The sequence below is a fragment of the Toxorhynchites rutilus genome, chromosome 3 (assembly GCF_029784135.1).
Source record: "Toxorhynchites rutilus septentrionalis strain SRP chromosome 3, ASM2978413v1, whole genome shotgun sequence".
Classification (NCBI taxonomy): domain Eukaryota; kingdom Metazoa; phylum Arthropoda; class Insecta; order Diptera; family Culicidae; genus Toxorhynchites; species Toxorhynchites rutilus.
In genome coordinates this window covers 171,784,367-171,805,991 of record NC_073746.1, presented here as the reverse complement: position 1 = coordinate 171,805,991, position 21,625 = coordinate 171,784,367, and the positions used below count along the sequence as shown (strand labels likewise).

At 38.1% G+C, this 21,625-nt stretch overlaps 3 protein-coding genes across 6 annotated transcripts in view; 1 reads left to right on the top strand and 2 right to left on the bottom strand.

The window, feature by feature from the left end:
- LOC129778281 (aquaporin AQPAe.a) overlaps positions 1–2,414 on the top strand; it is a 158,946-nt gene extending 156,532 nt beyond the window's left edge. For all 4 annotated transcript variants that reach the window (XM_055785084.1, XM_055785083.1, XM_055785082.1 and 1 more), the window contains 3 exons: positions 384–593; positions 656–736; positions 808–2,414. In XM_055785084.1, the coding sequence (XP_055641059.1) occupies positions 384–593; positions 656–736; positions 808–915 (399 nt within the window). In that variant the 3' untranslated portion in view covers positions 916–2,414. The remainder of the gene's footprint in view (positions 1–383; positions 594–655; positions 737–807) is intronic.
- LOC129778279 (aquaporin AQPAe.a) overlaps positions 1–16,195 on the bottom strand; it is a 282,805-nt gene extending 266,610 nt beyond the window's left edge. Inside the window, exon 1 of the mRNA XM_055785080.1 lies at positions 16,105–16,195. The gene's annotated coding sequence lies outside the window, so the exon portion shown is untranslated. The remainder of the gene's footprint in view (positions 1–16,104) is intronic.
- The window catches only part of LOC129778276 (SET and MYND domain-containing protein DDB_G0273589-like), a 115,348-nt gene that overhangs the window by 63,262 nt on the left and 30,461 nt on the right, over positions 1–21,625 (bottom strand). The gene's annotated exons all lie outside the window — the stretch shown is intronic.

Below are 21,625 nucleotides of genomic sequence, written 5' to 3'. Positions count from 1 at the left end.
AAACAGAAGTAGAGAACTCCTGAGCAATGAACTCAACTATCGACTGAATGAGGATAATTTAGTTGCAATTCGTAGAAGATGTCCGGCTCCTCCTTCGTACTCGTAAATTCCAGTCTTAAAACTGTTTTTCAATCATAGAATTTTTGTATTTATTTTACATTGCCTCAAATGATAGTTACCGCTTAAAGATAGATTATTTTATTATATATTGGTACAAAAATGTTGTCATTCTATAGATTAAACCATGAATCCATTTTATGATCTTGTACAATTCTACCGTGCCGGTAGCAATTATCTTCCCGCGGACCGTTATTTACATCATGCATGCGAACTCGAATGATAAACATCACTGCAATATTTTTTTTCTTCTTCCATTCATTTAGGCCGCCACTCCACATGATGTAATCGGGGGACTTGGCGTGACCGGAATTGATCCACGACTCACTCCCGGCCAGGGAGTCCTCATCGAAGCACTCATCACATTCATCCTGGTGTTCGTTGTTCATGGCGTGTGTGACAATCGTCGTTCCGATATCAAGGGATCTGCTCCATTGGCCATTGGTCTGTCCATTACTGCCGGCCACTTAAGCGCGGTGAGTAATGACAGCTGGAGTACTAATGAAATGGGAATTTTCTAAACGACTGACCATTACAGATCAAATATACTGGTGCTAGTATGAATCCGGCTCGTTCTTTCGGACCAGCTGTTGTGATGGGCAATTGGACCGATCAGTGGGTGAGTAGTACATAACTCAAGATTCATTTGAGTCACGCATCTGATAACGTCTTTGCAAATACATCCCTCAGGTCTACTGGGTTGGCCCAATCGTGGGAGGTATCCTCGCTGGTGCCATCTACCGTCTGTTCTTCAAAGTAAGAAAAGGTGACGAGGAATCTGGTTCTTATGATTTTTAAAAATTCAAAATTTACAATTTCATTTTCTCGGTGTAACATAACCTAACCCAACATGAGCCTGACATTTACTAACCTGTAGATTTCCTACATTTTTTTTCTCCTACTTCTTGTTCTAGATGAGCACTAACAAAGTAAGCCATGAGACTAACGACGTTCAGTACATATAGTCGCAGGCGAGCCCATCACCCACATATATAATTAACGATAATACGTTGAGATACCTTATGTAAAGACCAACCTCCTAATCAACATCAGTCGCCATCATCCAACAAATTTGCCACGAAAACATTTATACTAATTTTCATGTGTGATATAGCAATTTCTAACCAACCGAACGGGAACGTAAATTTATGAGACGATTTTGAGAGAGAAAAAATCTATTTTAACCCAAATAAGAAAAAGCCAAAATTACATTCGATATTTTGAAAAAAGTAAAACTTTTATCACCAAAAAAGATGCACTCTAACAGAAGCACCCCTATCGATAATATAAAATCTACAAAACTACCAATCATCACTTATCCTACTAGTGCCTTAAATATTGAAGCAAAAGTTTCTACGTGCAGCAGGTAGCGTCTTTTATCAATATTATAAAATCAAACAAAAGGTGGTAATTAGCTTCCAGTGTACATAGCTTGAAAACATCGCTTCCATAAGAACTGTACCATAAACGTTATTTGGAAAGATGCAGATGCAACAGCAATGCTATGTTTTTCATCTTTTATCTTAATCGATTTTACATTTATTTGCTGATTTCTACGCGGAAATCGAATCTGTAAATATTCCCCCAAACATACAATCATGTCCCATTGTTTTAACAAACGCGTAATTTATAGACCAAGGTGTTGGGTTACTGTAAGCTCGGTAGAAGAATACTTATTTAATCAATTATGGGTAAATGCAATCTACGATCGAACGTTGGTTGCACAATTCTACTTCCATCTCAATTCCCCTGTTACTAACATTTTCAATGGCCGAACCTTAACAAACAAACATTAAACGTATGCCAAATTATCGGAAAATCAAACCTTATTTCCTCGTACACCATGGATGGGAGCGGGAAACGCATTATGATAAGTTTATAGATTTTAGCGCGAAACCTACATTGTTAAATTATTATTATTATTCATTGTTGTCCATTATTTAAAAAAAGTTTTATTCTCCACACGAACAAGTTTTGCATTGTTATCGAAATATAGATTCCAGTCGCAGTTGCAAATCACTCGAACATCACGAAAGTCTACAGGCATAAATAGGTTAGTTCACTAGTTGAGGAATGCTTACGAATCCTTATCCGAATCTTTGAAGATCCGGTAACTGTCGCCTGTCGTTATGAGTTGTAATCCTAAACAATATTACTGCGGTGAGAACTGTGCAAAATTTATCTATTGAAATCCCAATTTGTATCTTCTTCTATGTATTATATACATCGGAATTTACACCAACTTTACTGTAAACATTTATGTTAAAAATCTAATAAACGATGTGAAAAATAAAAAATACTGTGTAGACTAATTTATCACGATGACAAACGAAAAAAAAATTCAAGACACTATTTTCATAGTGAGCTGTAATAAAACAATGAAATTTTGCTTCATATTATTAGTATCAGAGCTTGGCAAAGTCATATTCAACTGAGGATAGTCAGGGGACTATGAATCGCCTTCGCATTCATTTGGAAATGAGTTTTGGCTTATTCCAGCAGTTTCTCCGTCAACATGACTCAACAGCCATTCGGGCGTTTAGTTGCTATCTTACTCTACGACTCAACTATCTCATTTCACATTTTAAAATAGCGTGCAGTTTTTTGTTCAGAAACACTGACATATTTGAGAATTTTTTTTGATATAAACCCGTTTTTCTGTATGTTTTTTTTTTCACAAAATTGAAGTCGGAGACAAAGTGAACTAAAATTTTGTTTAGAATTCCTCCTAAACTAAACTGACCAGACGTCCCGTGTTACGCGGGACAGTCCCGCATTTCGACAAAATGTCCCGCGTTAGATTACTTCCTGCGAAACGTCCCGCATTTGGCAAAAGAAGAGTAAATGTCCCGCGATATCAATATATTTCAATATTAGAATTTATTCATGTTGATTTTCTTAAATGTATGAACCTTAAAAAAACATATATTTGGCGGACTGTTCAAGTGCGCTTCCAATGAATCCGAAGGTTAACACGTTGAGCCAGTTTCATCACACCGAAAGTGTACTTTTTGTTTAGAGAGTGTCAACTGGGAACAACAGCAACAAAATTGAAATATGTTTTTTATAGAAATGTCCTATTGATCGTCAGGGACTGACATGAATCAGACGAAAAATTCCTTCTCGGTCCTATAGCTCCGTCGGGTGTTTGATAAGCCGGAAGAACTATTGGTACTGGACAGGGAGAGGCCGAGATGTTTGATAAAGTATCGTAAATGAGATTCCAGGCGAACTTACGGCCGGAACCTCAACCATGGCCGATGAAAAGAAGGATGTCGGCATGTTCTTTAACCTTTACGTGGCTTTAGCGGTCAGCTGTTTCTCCTTTTTATCCATGAAGTTATTGAAAGAAATCTTCCGTTTAAAGTTCGCCCAAATTTTTTCTATCCTTCGCAGCTGGGGGATGTTGGTACGATGTTTATCTTCAACCGATTCATCTCCTCCGATGATCTTGGGTTACGTAATACCTCTTTATGAAGGCGGCAACTTCCGACAGACACTTCGTACTGCATATCTCTCCTTTCACCGCAAGACTCGAAAGAAGAGCGGCTTGGACATCCCCTTTTCGCCGATCGTTAGCCAGAGACGTCAATGCTTATCTCCTTGGTCTGACGCTTCGGCATAAAAATGTTCATTCTGGTCATATTCTTCTCCGCCGTTTGGCCGGTTGTTTCGATCATCCAGCTTGAGGAGCAACAGGGAGAGGATGTTGTAAATATCAAATCGGTTATATCCGGTGGACACGAAGTGTCTCAGGATGTCCATCTTCTTCGCTCCGGGTGGAACTGGCAGTGTGAAAAAATCATAAAGTTGCTTGAAGGCTTGCGCCAAGGCTGCTGCGAATCAACGGCGTTGAACCATTTTTGTTGAAGGCTTAATAAACATAAGCTTCAAAGAAAAAATGTTCCATTGTATTACCTTTTCTAGTTTTTTTTCCATCGCCATCCGAAATCAGCCAATTTTTCTAATGCATACGTTAACACTAAAACTTTTGAAAAATGGCTTCGAATTCCCAAATATTCCATTCGATAATTCGAAGAAAATGGTTGAACTCGAATCGTGGATGCCAAGCTAAAATGCTCTGACTAAGCGAGTTTTTCTCAAACGTAAACAAAATCTGTGCCACCGAAAAATTACAACTATGTGCCGATAAGATGAAAGTAGTTGACGACCTTCTGATAAGTTTAGAGGTAAAAGGATTCGAAGTTATGGGCTTTGCCGATGATCTTGTCATAATGGTACGAGGCAAGTTTGACGACGTGTTATCGAACAGAATGCAGAAGGTCTGAGCATAAATACCTCAAAAAGAAAAAACTGCATCTGCAGTCTCTGCGTCTTGGGGGAGAGGAAATAGAAAGCAGCGCTTCAGTGATATATCTAGGTGTAATCTTAGATGCTAAATTGAACTGGAACGCACACTTAGATTCTATAATCAGCAAGGCCAACTCATCTACCAGAACTCGGAAACGATCGCAAATGCAGGCCGTGGCCGGGGATCTGATAAAGTGGGATTTCCCTTGTAAGTTCATGGCTAATATTGACATAGGCATGGGGTTCAATTCCCGATCGGTCCAGGGTCTTCCCGGGTTGGAAATTCTCTCGACATGCCATGGGTTAAATACGTTAAGTTGATAACATAAATTGTTCTTCAATTAGGAATCTATGTTTGTAATATAACCAGTCCGTTTGTTTTGTTTTTTACTTCAATGTGCTTACTGGTTATTTTAATAATTGTTACATAAAGATCAACAAGAGAACTCGTACAGTACAAACTTTTTGAGGAGATCATCATCATTATTTCATTATTTCATAAAACGAGGAAATTATTGTCTTTTGAGTGTATGTGTGTCCGTGTATTTTTCTTGTCAAGACTATGGTGATGATGGTATTTTTTTTTTTTTTGCTTTTATATATATCTTAGTTATTCAATTAAATTTAAAAAATAATTGTGAAGTCTGCAATAGTTTGAGCCCGCGCGCGTTGGCAAACATAGAGAAACGTGAGATTGAACAAAAGCAAAAGAATTTTTGATCGAATAAAACAAAGTCATTCCAAGGGGTTTAATGTGGAAACCTGAGGTAAGCTAGGGATAGCTCAATCGGAATACTTGTAAATTCATCTTCTCAACAGATAATTATATCAAGATTTTTTTGTGTTGTGGCGGATCTCATTGCAGATTCAGGTTGACACGTTTATACCCCAGGTTGAATGTAGGGCCTGAAGTATCGGCTGGAATTAGGCTTAGGTTTGCTCAGCTGTCTGGTCTCGAAAACGATTAACAGACCGTTGTCGGGTATCCAGTAAAGCGAGAATTCCTTTGTAAATTCTAGGCTAATGCTGACATAGGTATTGGGTTCAATTCCTGATCGGTCAAGAATTTTTTCGGGTTGGAAATTTTCTTGACATGCCTTGGGATATGTGAAGTGATGGGCCTGAAGTGTCGGCTAGAATAAGGCTTGGGTTTGCTCAGCTACTAGAACTCGGAAACGATCGCAATTGCAGGCCGTGGCCGGGGATCTGATAAAGCGGGATTTCCCTTGAAAATTCATGGCTAATACTGACATAGGCATTGGGTTCAATTCCCGATCGGTCTAGGGTCTTCCCGGGTTGGAAATTCTCTCAACATGCCATGGAATGAATACTTTAGACAAAGGCTTAAATTGTTCTATCGATTAGTAATCTATGTCTGCGGGATAACCAGTCCGTTTTCTTTTCAATTTAATGTGCTTACTGGTTAGTATGATGTAATAAACTCAGTAACTCAATTATTATCAATAAGATAACTCGTCCCGCTCAAGCCTTTGTAGGGGAAAGAGGTGGGACCATCATCATCATTTAAAAAAAAAAAAGCTCTATGGGCATGCTCTAAAATGATAGGAAGAACATGGGGCCTTAAACCAAAAATGGTTATGTGGGTTTACACTGCAATTGTGCGGCCTAGGATAACCTATGCCTCACTTGTATGGTGGCCAAAGACTAAGGAGACTGTAGCCACAAAAAATCTAAACAAACTCCAACGACTAGCATTCGTTGCAATTACTGAAGCAATGCGAAGCACTGCTTCAAAGGCATTGGAGGCTATCCTTCACCTGGTAACATTGAACCAATATGTTCAGCTAGAGGCTGAAAAAAGCGCTCTAAAGCTTAAAAGATGGAAAAAATACTAGACGGGGACAAAACTGGTCACTTGAGCATCCTGAATCTCTTACCCGTTGGACCAGCCTCAGAGATGAACAGTGATTGGATGGAACCTATGACCAATTATGACATTCCATACAGAGTGATCGAACACTCTCGTGCAGTATGGGATGAAGGTGGTCCCAACGTTCGTAATGGTTCAATAATGTTCTACACTGATGGGTCAAAAATGGGAATCAGAACATGTGCTGGAGTGTATGGTCCCAGAACAAAAATCTCTGTGGTTATGGGAAACTGGCCTACAGTTTTTCAGGCAGAAATAGCTGCAATAATAGAATGTCTAAATGTCTGCCTCAAAAGAAAGTATAGACATGCTAACATCTGCATATTCTCTGACAGTCAAGCGGCACTTAAAGCTCTAAATGCCTTCAAGTGCTCTTCAAAAATTGTCTGCATTTCCCTTTTACGGCAATTAAGTCAGATAAGTTCGGTACAACTGTACTGGATTCCTGGCCATTGCGGTATAGAGGGTAATGAGCGAGCAGATGAACTAGCCAGGAACGGCTCAAACTCACCATTCACTGGTCCAGAACCATTCTGTGGACTCTCCGACTGTGTGTTGAGAAGCGAGCTGAAAAAATGGGAAGACCAGAAAGTGACAACTAATTGGATGGCTGCAAAACTTAAACAGGCGAAAAAATTTATTACGCCGAGTATTAAAATTACTCAACAACAGCTGAGCCTTAATAAGAAATACTTCAGCACATTCACTGGTCTTGTAACAGGACACTGCCCGAGTAAATACCATCTTAAGAACATAGATTTAGCACAAGATGATATATGTCGCGTTTGTAATGCCGAAAGCGAAACCTCGGAACATTTGCTCTGTAACTGCGGAGCTCTAACTAGACGCAGACTTCAACACCTTGATAAAGCTATTCTGGAGCCCAAGGAAATTTGGTCTGCGTCGCCGATCAGGATTATAAATTTTATCAAACATATTATTCCTGATTGGCACCTATCACGCTATAGCTTTCAGTCTACTCCTTCATCAATAAGTAGTAGATAAGCTTGAAGTGAAGTATAAAAAAGGGGTATACAACAATAGTTCAAAATAATGCCGAATGGCGACTGCCTGCTGATAAGATGACGGAAAATGTGCCGAGTGCCCAGCCCACTTGATCGCTAAACTAACGAGGCAAGAGCGGGGCGTGTCACACGAATTAGAATAACCATTGACTAGAATAGTTCATCAGTCATCCTCGCTCTCAACGCTCGTCAATTTATTTTCTTGACAATTCAAATTATGTTGGCGGCGAATGCCCAGCTGAAGCGAAGCTACTTAGAGAAGAGTCGATTTTCATTTTTCATCTTCGAAGATTTCGGGTCCTGGTCCTAGGCATCATATCAAACGTAAAAGGGCGGTCATCAAACTTACTTGTAACGAATTATAATTGCATGAATGGCAATTGTTCAAACTCTTTACTTACAAAGCAAATATGCTGAATTCAATTGAGTTCGAAAATTGTTTCATTCAATCAATAATTTAATCAAATACAAATAAATGCTTACGAAGCCAATGGTAGTCTTACGTCAACCTTGCGGTTATATCATAGATATAACCCATCCATTTTAAAGTTCAGTAAAAAATCTACAGAATGAGATCCTTCCCTTTTTTGTACGTTATTTCTATGCTGAACAATGACCTACTTTATGCGACCAAATTCTAACTGAAACAGGCTTTAGAACAATGAAATTGTGCATTGTATTACTAATATACCTATACCGTATGCGGCATATTGATTACACCTTTATACATAAGTCACTGCTATTTGAGATGTTTGCGTAACACTTAGGGCTTCTTTATGTGTGTGTGCTCAAGAGTAAAGACACGTAAACAGAGCTCGTTCATTGTTGCAATCGTTGTTTCAAGCCATGCCAAAGTGGCAGCGTATCCGTGATTTATCTCGAGCGCAAATGTCGCAAAACCAAATTGTGGCTGCTGTTGGAGTGTCCCGGTGGACTGTAGAAAGAGTTTTGGACCTGGAAAAGAAAGGGCAACTATCTCCAATGACCTCCTCGGGTCACCCGAGGTCAGTTCGGACGAACGAAACTGTCAAGAGGTCAAGAGTGAACTTTCGTTGAATCCCGTGCGTTTCATGAGAAAAACGGCAAAGAAGGTTGGAACGATTGTCCATACTATGCGGAGGATCTGCCTGGATCTGGAAGACTGTGGTGGTATGTCCCGAGCACGGAAGAAGACCAAGATGATAACGCAACTCATACGGGAGTTACGTTTCGAGGGCTTCAAGCAGATTTCAAATCTTCTTAAGCACATACCACGGTAATCTTTTCCTCAGTCGAGAGCATGTTTACTGTTGATTCCGTATCAAATTGTACAATCGACCGATCCATCAGATCTTTACCGAAAAGGGCCAACGAATACAAAAACGTAAGTTTGACGAAATATCCGTCCAGCGACATGGTATTTGAACTGGTACCATCAGGCGGTAAAAAACGAACCCAGTATTTATTCTAGAAGGCGATAGAGAGACAATGGAAGTGTATATCGGTTTTTAAAGTAAATTTGTGCTTCCATAGGTCACGGAAAATATGGATCTAATCCAAATGTAGTCTTTCAGCGGGACGAGGCTCCATGCCACACTTTTCGTTCGTTCACAGAGATGGTTGGAGGATTATTTGCCGTTTTGTTCAAAAGACATGTGGTTCAGTCCATTCAGTCCAGATCTCAATCCATTGGATTGTTCCGTTGACGCGTTTCATGAAGGCTAAGGCCATTGTTAAGTACAACTCGAATGCGATTGCTCTCAAGCGTACTATAACACGATTAATGTAATGTTACCAGAATTTTTCGATCGTTCCGAATGCGTATTGAAACGCTAATAACAGAAACCCAATCGACGATTAAATCAGTTAAAAGTTAATTAGTTAAATATTAAGTCTACTAGAGGAATAAATGAGTTTGCGTTGCTAAAAATATGCTAAATGTTTTTAAATATTCACATTACCAAATGGTGCAATTGTTATATATCAATATATCATACGATATATCAAAAATATCAATTATTCGTTTAAGATATTATTCCTATATGATGGTCGTTTTGACATAGGACTATGTTTTTAATTTTCATTCATTCATTCATTCATCATTCATCAGTGGTTTTTAATGTTGATGTTTTTATGTGTCGCACATGGTAAATCGATTGATTATAATCACTGTAGGGCCGGTTGTGTTGTGTGTACATTTGTTAACATCGATGTAAGAAAACCGGAGAATGTCGAGTTGCTCGTGTGAATAACTATTTTCATTAGTTGGCAATTTTTTCAATGAAAACCTAAAGTAAATTATAATTAGGATAAGGTGTATCTAGAACATTGCTGTCGTGCACCCCGGTATGATTGAAGAAATTTATCAATGCGAGATTGGAGACATGTCAAAAACTATACATGAAGTTTCGGCGTTAGCTTAGAGTTACCGCTGGCATGGATGTGATCAAAGCAACTGGTATTACCGGAAGTTACTCGGAAAATTTGAATGTGTACTTGCCTGCTGTGACAGATCCCATCTCCGCACTTGAACACAGGACAGAGACCACTGAAGATCTTTGGCCGGATAGTCGCAACTGTGGAAAAAGGATAAGGATATGCTTTTTGCGTTCCATGATAGACCTGATCAGTTCTGATATGTGTAGTATCTCAACCGTATTAACTACCTCTCACTATACTTATCTTGGATCTGATTTACTACACTTATTAAAAAAACATTGTACACCACATACACATTCAAAGCGGCAATCAACGGCATTCGTATTTGGGCATTCAAGTAGGCTTCACGTCTTTCATTGTACTCCTCCCAAGTTAATCTGCGCGACACTACAATATGTGATTGGAGTGGTAGGATCAAGTGTTTCAGGGTCAATTACTTTGCTTATAAGTTATGAACAAGCCGAATTTCGAACGAGACGGACGAACGCGTATTGGTGTATTTTCTGTTGGGAACTAGCTGAACTGCCAGTGGGTCATAGCCAGCGGAATGCTCGAGAATTTTTTTTGTGGATTACTGAGTATGCAGGGTCAGCCAATGATGATATATATATCTGTCTATATATATAAAAATGGAGTGTCTGATTCTTATAGACTCGGAAACTACTGAACCGATCGACATGAAAATTGGTATGTAGAGGTTTTTGGGGCCGGGGAAGGTTTTCGTGATTGTTTGAGACCCCTCCCCCTTTCTAAGGGGGGGCTGCCATACAAATAAAACGCTAATTTCTGCATTACTCGGAAATTAATCAAGCAAACGAAACCAAAGTTGGCATTTGAAGGTTTTAGAGTACAATAAATGTTCCTATGATGGTTAGACACTCCTCCCCCCCCCCACTCAAAGGGGGGCTGCCATACAAATGGAACACAAATTTTTGCATTAATCGGAAATTTATTAATCTAACGAAACCAAAATTGGCATGTGAAGGTTTTAGGGTGTAATAAATGCTTCTATGGTAGTTAGACACTCCTCCCCCCACTCAAAGGGGGGGGGGGGCGATGCCATACAAATGAAATATTAATTTCTGCTTTACTCAGAAATCAGTCAAGCAAACAAACCAAATTTGGTATGTGGAGGTTTTAGAATTCAATAAATGGTTCTAAGGTGGACAGACACATCGCTCCCTTCTCTAAGGGGGGCTGCCATACAAATGAAACACAAACTTCTGCATAACTCGAGAAATAATCAAGCAAATTGAGCCAAATTTGGGATGTGAGGATTTTTGGGTAAGAGAAGTGTTTCTATGATGGTATGACACCCCTCCCTCTTCTGGAATGGAGAGGGGTCTCATAAAAATAACACACATATTTCAACCAAATATATTCCAACCAAACATGACAATTGAAAATTTTCGGAAATCCATTTGATGTTTGCGCTAACGAAATTGATCTTCGTTCGAAAGTGGAAATGGATGTTAATGTGATAAAACGCATTCCTATATCATCTTCTATCTATATAAATAAATATGGAGCGCCGAAAGTGTTGATAAGAGCAAAACTCGAGAAAGGAATTGTCCAATTTAGAGCTCTTTTTTATTCTATCATATTTTCTTTATCAAACATTTATTCCATGTAACGAAGAAACATATTATTTGCAAGTGATTGAAAAATCTTGAGCGAGAATTGTGTCTGAAAATAATTTTACTTTAATAATGACAAGTTTTGCTAGAAGTACTAGGAATTGTACAGTAAAAGGTAATTTATAAAGGTAGATTGGAAGATCAATCAATGAACAGTTGTGCGATTGGACCCACAAACGTGAGCTTAATAAGAAAACGTGGATGTGGTAACGAAAAATAAGTTTTGGGCGAGACGAAGTTATATATATATATATATATATATATATATATATATATATATCAAATCACAACGCTTGAGGTCAATTGTGTAGCGCTATCTGTCAAAAATCGGCTTCTTATGGGTAGACTAGTAAACTTGAAAAAGGATAATTTCATTCATAATTAAAAAAAACATAAATAAACATTTTCATTTGATTTCTACTTCGACTGCAACTCTTTTCAGCGGCAACTCCTGATGCTCATGTGTTCACAAACATTATTATGACTCCTAAGGGTTCACAAGCGTCTTCAGTTGATTCAGAGAAGTGAAAATTAAGGTGAAGAAATAATGATTATATTTACGATATTCACCACGTAACAGTGTAAATGGTGTATGCAAAAACTGAACAGAGGATGTATTTCAGATTGGATTTAGAACTTTGAATTGAAATAAAACACAAATGGCGTTAGTTGTCATCGATTTGGCTTTATCCGAAAAATATTTTTTTATTATTTTTATATAAATGTGATGTCCGCTATATAGTTTCAATACTTTCGTGAGGTTCCTTCCATGCTGTCGACACGTCTCACGTGGAACTGTCCTCATCAGAGTGATCTAAATTAACAGTGAAGATGGTGCCAATAGAGGCCCTCTTCCTACAGGTTGAGGTCTGCTGGTTTAGCAACTGTATTGGGAACCTCCTGTGTAGTTCCTTCAGCACCCTCTTCCCCGCAAAGATATCCACAAAGTCGCCTGGAGATCTCCACATAAACGGACAACGAACCAAATGAACCACGTGCTCATTGACGGCCCATTTGTTGGTCGTTATATCCCATATTTCTGGCACTATTTAATAAATTCCGTACCACTTTCTCAGATAGACCAATTTTTGTTACGATCAAGCGGCTAGAAAACTTTTGTTCACTGAATATCTTTATTTTCCGCCCCTCTTCTGTCAATAGAATACCTTTCGCCATTCCTTTAAATTCTACGTAAATCACTAATCTGACCAACTTCTTACGTTGCACATCTAATATTTATCTTGTAAATTGAACATTCCCAAGTATTTTTTCAAAAAACACAAATAAAGGCTTGGTGATTATGCGAAAACTCGATTTTTATGCTCTGCGGCTTAACTTATGCCTCGAGATAAAACGACGTTTGAATGTTTATATCCACCGATGCCGCCTTGTGTGTGTGATTGTGACGCACGTCCTTTTAATAAAAATGACTTAAATATACTATCACTACAGCAAATAAGTATCCCGATAAAAACAACATTCCTAGTTGTTTTGTAAGTGTTTCAAGATTTTTTCAAGTGCGGCTTAACGAATGTCTATCACCGTATTCTTCCACAAGTGAAATTCTTTCACAAGTGTGTATATGTATGACCATTATATTTAGCGAATAACTATACGAACATCAAACATTTATATTTTGCTTTTGAACGTATGACTCAAAGTAATTATATATGGATCCGTTCAATACAGTTACAAAAGGCACTGTAATCAAATAAGAATAGTCCGGTAATGATCTTATGCATTATATTCAATAAATATTCCACGCCACTAACATTAAGTTATACATTTCATTCAACAATATTCTAGAATATGGAAAAAGGAACTTGTCCAAAAAAGTTACTCCTATACTCGCGTCGATGTGTCAGACCGAAAGTGTTAAAAAAGTGGCACACGTCCTCTTTGTACCAACACATGCGATATGCTAAACGATGACGAACGACGAATGACGAAGCTAGAGAGAATCGCAAAGTCGTAGTGTTGATATTTTCTGAGAAATGAACGAGCTATTGATTTCTCGGTCTGACAGAATGCGCGAGTATAGGAGTGTTAAAATAACCACTGACTAGACTAGTTCACCAGTCATCCTCGCTAGTCAACGCTAGTCAATTAATTTTCTAATCAAGTCACTTTTTGTTGACGGCGACTGCCGTTGCAGTTCTAGTCGAAGCGAAGCTACTGAGAGTAGAGTCGGTCTTCATTTTTCACCTTCGAAGATTTCGGGCCCTGATAGTAATTGCATTTGAATTGAGTTTTTTCATTGTTCAAAATCTGTAATTTTTTTTCTCTTTTGATACATCAAATGAAGGCCCTGAAAAAAACGTTTCCTGTATGATCTTGTATCCTTTAACGGGTTAGATGAGATAACGTGGTAGAATCTGGAACCTCATTCTGTTTTAAAATGTACACAAAATACCATTAAAGCCGTTATTACCCTTTTTTCTGTTTATGCAATTATGCAGAAGGAGACAAAGAGTTATCATGTACCATTTTTAACACTTTGACGGCCATGGTGTTTTGACCTAAAAGTTCGTAAAAACCTGGAGGGTCCTGGATGGTTGATTCTTATACTAGTTGGCACCAGGAACCCATCTAGCATAAAATGTCATCCCCATCTGCCATATAAGCGTAAAAACTACCCGTGTGTAGTATTGCACACGTGGCCCCAATTCAAGGTAAACGAGTGAAATATCGATAAAAATCATTATAAAATATTTTTTTTTTCGAAATTACATTTTTTATAACATTATTTCAAACTTGTAAAATGTCTTCTATTAAAACAATCCAGACATAAAATCTTTTCGGAGCATTTCGGGCAGTGATAAATTCTAATTGGTAGAATAATACAAGCAGTGATGCCAAACTATGTGATCGAAGTGTCCTACTATGTATTGAGGCCAGTAGAAAACGAAAAACACATTGGTTTTAACGTAAAACGTATGCTGTAGCGTCAAAGTGTTAAACACAAGTCTAAATAGTTAAGATCTACATAAATATAAGCCTAAATCTATGACTATAAAATTTTATTATAGATAAAAATAGCATTTTCTCGTTCGTCGCCAGATTGTCCGGAACATTGCTCGTAATAACTTCATAGCCCGGTTATGTATATTGAGTATTCTACGGCCATGAGTACTCTCTTGGGAAGTTCGTGTAGCTGTATAGTGAATTGATCTCATTGGGTGCTAAGTGCTGCTTATGTATAGGAAAGGAAAAGGATAATGGGCTATGCATACAAGAAAGTGAAGCGGGTTTCTTAGGAAGGCATAAATGGGAAACATAATATTAACACATTAAGGACAGCACGTTATCTCACCGTCGCCCACCCTCGACAGCTAGTCGAACACCAGATGCTATCCCTGGTCATTATGCACAATGCTACAGTGCGTGCGGCAACCCTCGGTTGAGACAATGATACCTCATATCCATATCCCTAACCTGACCCGTCCCACAAAAATTGTTGCCCCTCTAACCTCGAGTAAACCGCGAGTAATCGGTCGAAACCTACTAAACATAGATTTAAGATGAAATTTTTGTATAAACAAAACTTGAGTTAGCGGCTCCGCAAAGCTTATGCGATTGAGCCTTACAAATAAACGAATTGGAAAAAAAAAAAAAGGACAGCACGTTCTGGGGCAAACTTGTACGCCTCATTTGTTCGGATTCCACTAATGAGATCGTTTCCTTCGGTGTGAATGAGACGGAGGCGAGTCATCGGTAGGCCTTGTTAGATTCTTGGCAGACCAAGGATTTAACCATCAAGTGTAGGAAATTGTTGGAAATTGTTAGTAGCAAGACCTACACGATAAAAAAGTGAATTGAGCACGAATTGATTGGGCGACCTACAATACAATAACCGATAAATGCCTATCATAGGTAAATGGAGAATAATTAATTTTACGCATCAACTCACATTAACGCCCGAATTTAGGCAAATATGTTGCTCGTTGCGTCAGGGAGGAAAGCGAGTGGTTAGTGCAATCGAAAGAAAACTTACCCATTTTAATCGTTAAATTGTTAACTTTTTTACTAAACACCCATACCTCGCTCTACGGCCAAGATACGTTCCTGGGCCGCCAAGAAAAAAGCCGTATAACGAATCAACACTGAGAGAAATAATTAGTAAATATAACGAATTTTTTGGTAAATACTACCAATCTATAGTCCTTTTCGACCGTACTAATAAACACATATGTCAAGCAGAACCATGATTCGGAAGCCCAATATCAGCTACATTTTCTCGCTGAAATTGCACGTATCAGAATTATATCCTTATTATACCTCCGTATTGCCTTATGGGAACAATTAAAATGGTTAATATGCGCTTTTCTCACCAGTTTTCAGATATGACTATATCCAAGCTTACTAATGTTATCGAGTAAAATATACTAATCTCTGGTAGGGATGCGGGTTTGTTGACAATATGTACAAAAAATTTGTACATTCTACTAATTTTGCATTACCAAATGTATTTGGTAGTTTTCGACCGAGGATTTTTCTAAGTGAATTATTCTAATACAAATACATACAACCTCTATAAGATCGGTTCCAAGCTTGTTCAACGTTACCATAACCTTTGAGAAGGTTATGCCAATGCGCTGCAACAGGTTGTATGTGAACATATATTGTAGAATCGCGAGACACTCCGAGAGACCAATATTTCATAAATAGGATTCCAATCATAACCAATGTAGTCAACGATACTTACGGTACTTGTGTATTTCCTAGTAAATCACTTCAAACGCCTTTCTACGAAATACATTCCCAAACAACAGAAAATGTTAAAACATTTGCACTGATCATCCGCGACGAACTGATCTGCTATCAGAAGAAAATCGCAAAATGGAAAATGCATAATAAAAGTGGGTAATGTTATAAATAGACTGTGCGCATGCGTCAATTAAGTCAGTTTGCGCTATTCTCTTCACCAATTATTCGCAAATTTCATGATTTAAAAAAATATATGAGAATCGTTTTTATTTATTTCAATGATTTATGACATCACGTTCATATTATTACTGGTATGGATAAACCAACATCAGTGCATCGAACAAACCATGATCAAAATTGAGGTTATCGGGATGCATTAACTATGGGAAGTGGGGGCATAGTGGTCACCCTAAAGAATATGCCCATTTCCAGCGTCGACATACCGCTACAATTCCCGTTTTTCTTAGAATATAATATTATAGTGAGTTAAATTGTTGTTCAAGATAGCATACGGCTTTTACTATAAAAATTCAAAATATAAAATTTTTGATCATTATTTTGACGTAGGACTACGTCTAACCGGAATATATAGGGGGTGAAATGGAAATCTAGGCACTGAACAAGTAGGAAAAAATGCAAGATTTGGAACGCTTATAACTCGAGCATTTCTCAATAGATCGCAAAGGTTTTTGCATCAATTGATAGGAAATATATCTACGCATCTATCATAACGAATAACATTTCATTTTTCTTAAGATAAATAACTGAATAATTGTGAAATATCAAGCATTGTCAAAATGCACTATGTGCCCATTTTTGATTGGTCCATTTTGTGCTCCTCAAATCGTACCGACCAAAACGGGCAACCAGAGCAGCAGCGAAATAGAATGAAGCACGATTGGAAAGGAAAAAGAAAAAAATGAACGAAACATTGGTCGCAGTCTCACACATGCGTAATTCTTGAGCCAGCCAGACAGCTTAAAAATCCCCGCTCCGCTGCCGTAACGATCATTCTCATTCAAACCGTACACCACATCGGTTCGCATCACAACACATCAACAAACCAATCCAAGCAGTCATGTCTGGACATGGTAAAGGAGGAAAAGTGAAGGGAAAGGCGAAGTGATCGAGTTAGCTGGCAAAGCTGCTCGCGACGATAAGAAAACCCGCATTCGGAACAGAACACATTCGGTTCGGTGGACATCAAGACAACAGGCAGTTGCAGCGAGTGGCGAATGGCAAACGCAATCGCAAAACGGCAGCAGGTAGCAGAAGAAGAAAGTTTGTTCTTTATACAATCTGCTTTGGTGGCAAATCCAGAAGAAGGCGGCATCGAGGGCGTTCGAAATGTTTTTTTTCAAAGTCACGAGTACTAAGTTTTCTAAATTGGAACCATTCCATAAAACACGGCGCTTATCAGGGCCATTAAACCTTTCAAAAAGAGTTTACGAAATACAGTTCAATGCTTTCTAAAATAATATCCAAAATAATTATAAAACACAAATTGATTTTTTCATAATTTGTTTGCCAGGATATGATGAGTATGTGAATTTGGAAGTTGTTCTGAGCTTATTGATTGTTGGGGACTTTCCTGATTATTCAATTTTCACCAATTCTTAAATTGTTTCCAGATTGAAAGTACAGTAATTTACAATTAATTCGACATTTAGCTAATTGGACGGACCTGTAATGCGACATATTTAGTTGGACATTTTTGTAAACATAGAGTTCGGGGTCCAAATTATGACCCCACATTAAAAGTCGACACTGTACCACTGTCATCGCAAATGTTCAATTACAGGTTAAAATCGCCTCCAATGCGACACTGAGTGGTGCTTCGGCACGTCGCATTAAATGTAATTTACTGTACAACATGTCACAAGTTGGATGGGAGGAAATTTTCCAACTGTGAAAGCTGTGGCGAGTGGCAAACGCAATCGCTAAACAGAAAGGTTTAGCCGAACAAGATGGGGATATCGAGTGATAACAAAACAATAAACTCTTTAGATTGAAGATAATTTTGTGATCCTGAAAAGGACCCTTTTTAGACTGCATGTGAATCCAACGAGCGAACAAAACGTAATGAATGTATTTTTTTGCCATCGCTGCCTTTTAACGCTCATTCGTTCGTCTCGTTGGACTCGACCCTTTGACTGAGTCTGCCGATTTGTCTCTATCCTGTGAGCGTGTACCGCTAAAGTACAAAACGCGCGCTGATGACCACCTATGCATTCCCTATCACAGCCATCATTTTGATTGTACGATATGTGCATACGCCAAAAGATGCCCGGCGTTGAACATTTAATAAGTACAAAGCCTCCAGGAAAAAATCAAGAATCAACTATGAGATAGTGAGAAAAAATTGAGAAAGTTTGTATAAAAAAAAGCAAAAACACAACACCAAAGGTTCTTTTCAGAACCCCCAACATGTTCATAAAGAGTAAACAGAAAACTAATCCATTTTTCAGGTAGATAGGTAGGTATTCACGTAGGAGAAGAAAATAAAACAATATATTTAAAATATATATTTAGCAAAAGCTGTCCCCTTTGTATAGTCCTACGTCACTCCGGTTATGTCCCCGACATTACCCACCCGTCTTTTTTTATCCAAAATATATGTTTTTATTAAGGCTCAGATGGCGTCAGCCTAACGGGGCCGGGAGTTCAATATTTTGACAACGTTTGCTTACAACTATGTTAGTAATATGTAACCGATTACTCGCGGTTGGCTCGAGGTTAGTATTACAAGTGTTCTCATAATTAGGATGTTGCAGTCTTCAATGCTCTGTACGTGTGTCCGACACGGGATACTTCCTATTGGGATGCAGCTGACCGTTAATCAGCAACGCCCCCCTAGTCTGTACCCCATATCTAGCGTGGCCATATCTCATTTTTTTCTCATCATTGAAAAAAAAAGGTGAAAAATCGATCTTTTCTTTTGCTTGGAGGTAAAGTGATCACCTAGTTGGGGCAAAGTGGTGGGGCAAGTGGGGCACTCGCACATATCAAGCTAAATGTGATAGATTTATGCGTTTTTTTTCGTCCAAATTTGTTCAAATCATATTCGATATAGTAGGTACATGTATGAAATAAGCTTGGTCTATTTACCTAGATTCTCAATTTAAATTTCCTGATGCACATAAAAACGTTGTAAGAAACACATAACGTTCCGCAAAATGAGGCTTGGTTTAGTTGGAGTGGCATATTTTTCCAGGGTCAAAGCCACAAAAGGAACCTCTTCAAGAACAAAATGTAATGAGGTATATTAGCTTTAGTAAACAGAACATTGTAAGTCGTTATGCACCTATGACCACTTTGCCCCCAAACATCAAAATAATTTCTATGTTAATTAATCGCTGAGATTGAACAAAATATCGGTTCACCTCTCCTAGAATATGAAAACAGTCGTCCAAACTGATGATTTATCCAATATATCAGATAGAATAAACTAAACTTCACGACAAATTCCTTAGATGTCATGCGCACAGAACTACGGCCGAATGGCTATCGTAAGTACAATTTCTGTTTTTAATTTTATTTTGGCATGTAACAGTACTACTGAAGTACAGGGTGACCCAAAAGTCATTAAATTCTTCAAACATAAGATGACTATCAATACGGTATCAATAGTCAATAGTTATACTATCAAACAAGCAGGTGACCACTTCGCCCCCCATGACCAATTTGCCCCCACTACCCCTACATGATTTAGACAAATAAATCTGATACAAATGGTGTGCAAGCATGATGTTTACAATATTTGTATGCATTATAATCCAGAAAAGGTCCGAATACGTTCCAAATAATTATCTAGCATTGCCACTAACAGAAGGTGGACTTTATAAACCCTTAAAACGTGTGAATTCGTAAAAATATCCTTTAAAATCACTGTAAATCATTTAATTTAATAAAATTTTATTTATATGTTTGAAAATATTTGAATACCTTATTTGACAAAGGTTACAATTACATGAAATTGAAAAAAAGACACGGGTTTTTCTCGGGCCTGAAGTTATGGTATGTTCTGTTTGTTACACCAATGAAGCCTCAATCGATTAATACGTTTCTATGTTATTTCATAGTTCTTTATGCTTTAATGCATTATATGGATATTATTTTATAATGCTACGGAAATTTTGAAATTACCATTCTATAAGTATAAATTTTTTTTATAGTAGAATCATTTGACGATAATTGTTTGATAATTTATTCTTGTGCTCGCAAAACAATACATGCTCGAGATAAACGCAACTGTCATCTTTAGTGGAGAAAGTTTTGCTACTGGCAAAAGAACCCAAATCACATACAGAATTCCAGAACAAAATTTGCTTTCTTGGTGACTAAATAAGCGAAATAAACTCTATCTGCACGCTAACCCAAATAAATTAATGACTTATTATAACTTCTTGATTCCCCTATTTATTCTTTGGTGCACAACGTTAACAACTGCTTCGCCATAGCGTCAGTTCAAAGCATTGATTCAATGTCAAAGGCACCAACGATGCCTTTATGATGACAGAAAACAAACGATATTAACTGCTTGGAACAAAGCTGAATTTTTGCCTCAGCAGAAATTCATTACTAATACTCTAGCGTAAATAATTCCCTCCCGCTATCTCCCCTTCTTGTTTATGTTTATCATTACAAATGGGGTTTCAGCGTAACGAAGATGCACTATTTTTTCGTACGGGTTATGAAGCACGCACGTACGCACACAAATATCCATATATCGATGGCTTGAAGCAACTGATTTCCCCACACAATTGTGTAGCTCAAAATAATAATGCAATGGCATCAATTTGATGCAATAATTCCAATGCCAGAGACATCAGCGAGTGAGTAATTTGGACGCGTCCACAGCTCAATTCGAAACGAAGACATGTGATGGCGCAAAACAAGGAAGAACAAGCGATGTTCATTGTTTCATATCTATAACGATACTGAAAGTTTGCCTTTCCTTCCTTTCCTTTTTGAATTAAAGAGACTTTAAACTTCTTCAGTTCATTCGTCTCTAGCCTTCAAAAAGGCCCTTGGAAAACTTTACTCTTTCCTCATATTACTCCTCCACCCTTATTGCCTTGAGAAAACCATTGGATCCCTCGCCGTCCGGCTCGCCCAGCAACAGTGTTGTCCAGTCGGTGTCCTTACGAAGAATGAAGTTTGCCTCAGCAAGATCCACTGTTTATACTCTAAGCAAATATTCCCCTTCGTTCTTCTTTTTTTTTTCGTTTGTTCACGGAGACTTTACATCTTACGGTTTCCCCTCCGTTGCTCGTCGATAAGTTGCTCGTTATTGACAGCTCTGTTTGGGAAAGCACACAAATGGACAGAACAAATGTATGAGGAAATGCAATTTTCATCAATTTAAACCATATACAGACTATTGGAATGTATAGCATATAAGACAAATCTTAGGAAATTTCCGATTCGTTTGGTATGTAAATCGCCAGAATCCGTGTACGGCAAAAATAGTTATTAACGTTAACTTCATTTCATAAAAACGTGACTTGTTTTCTGAT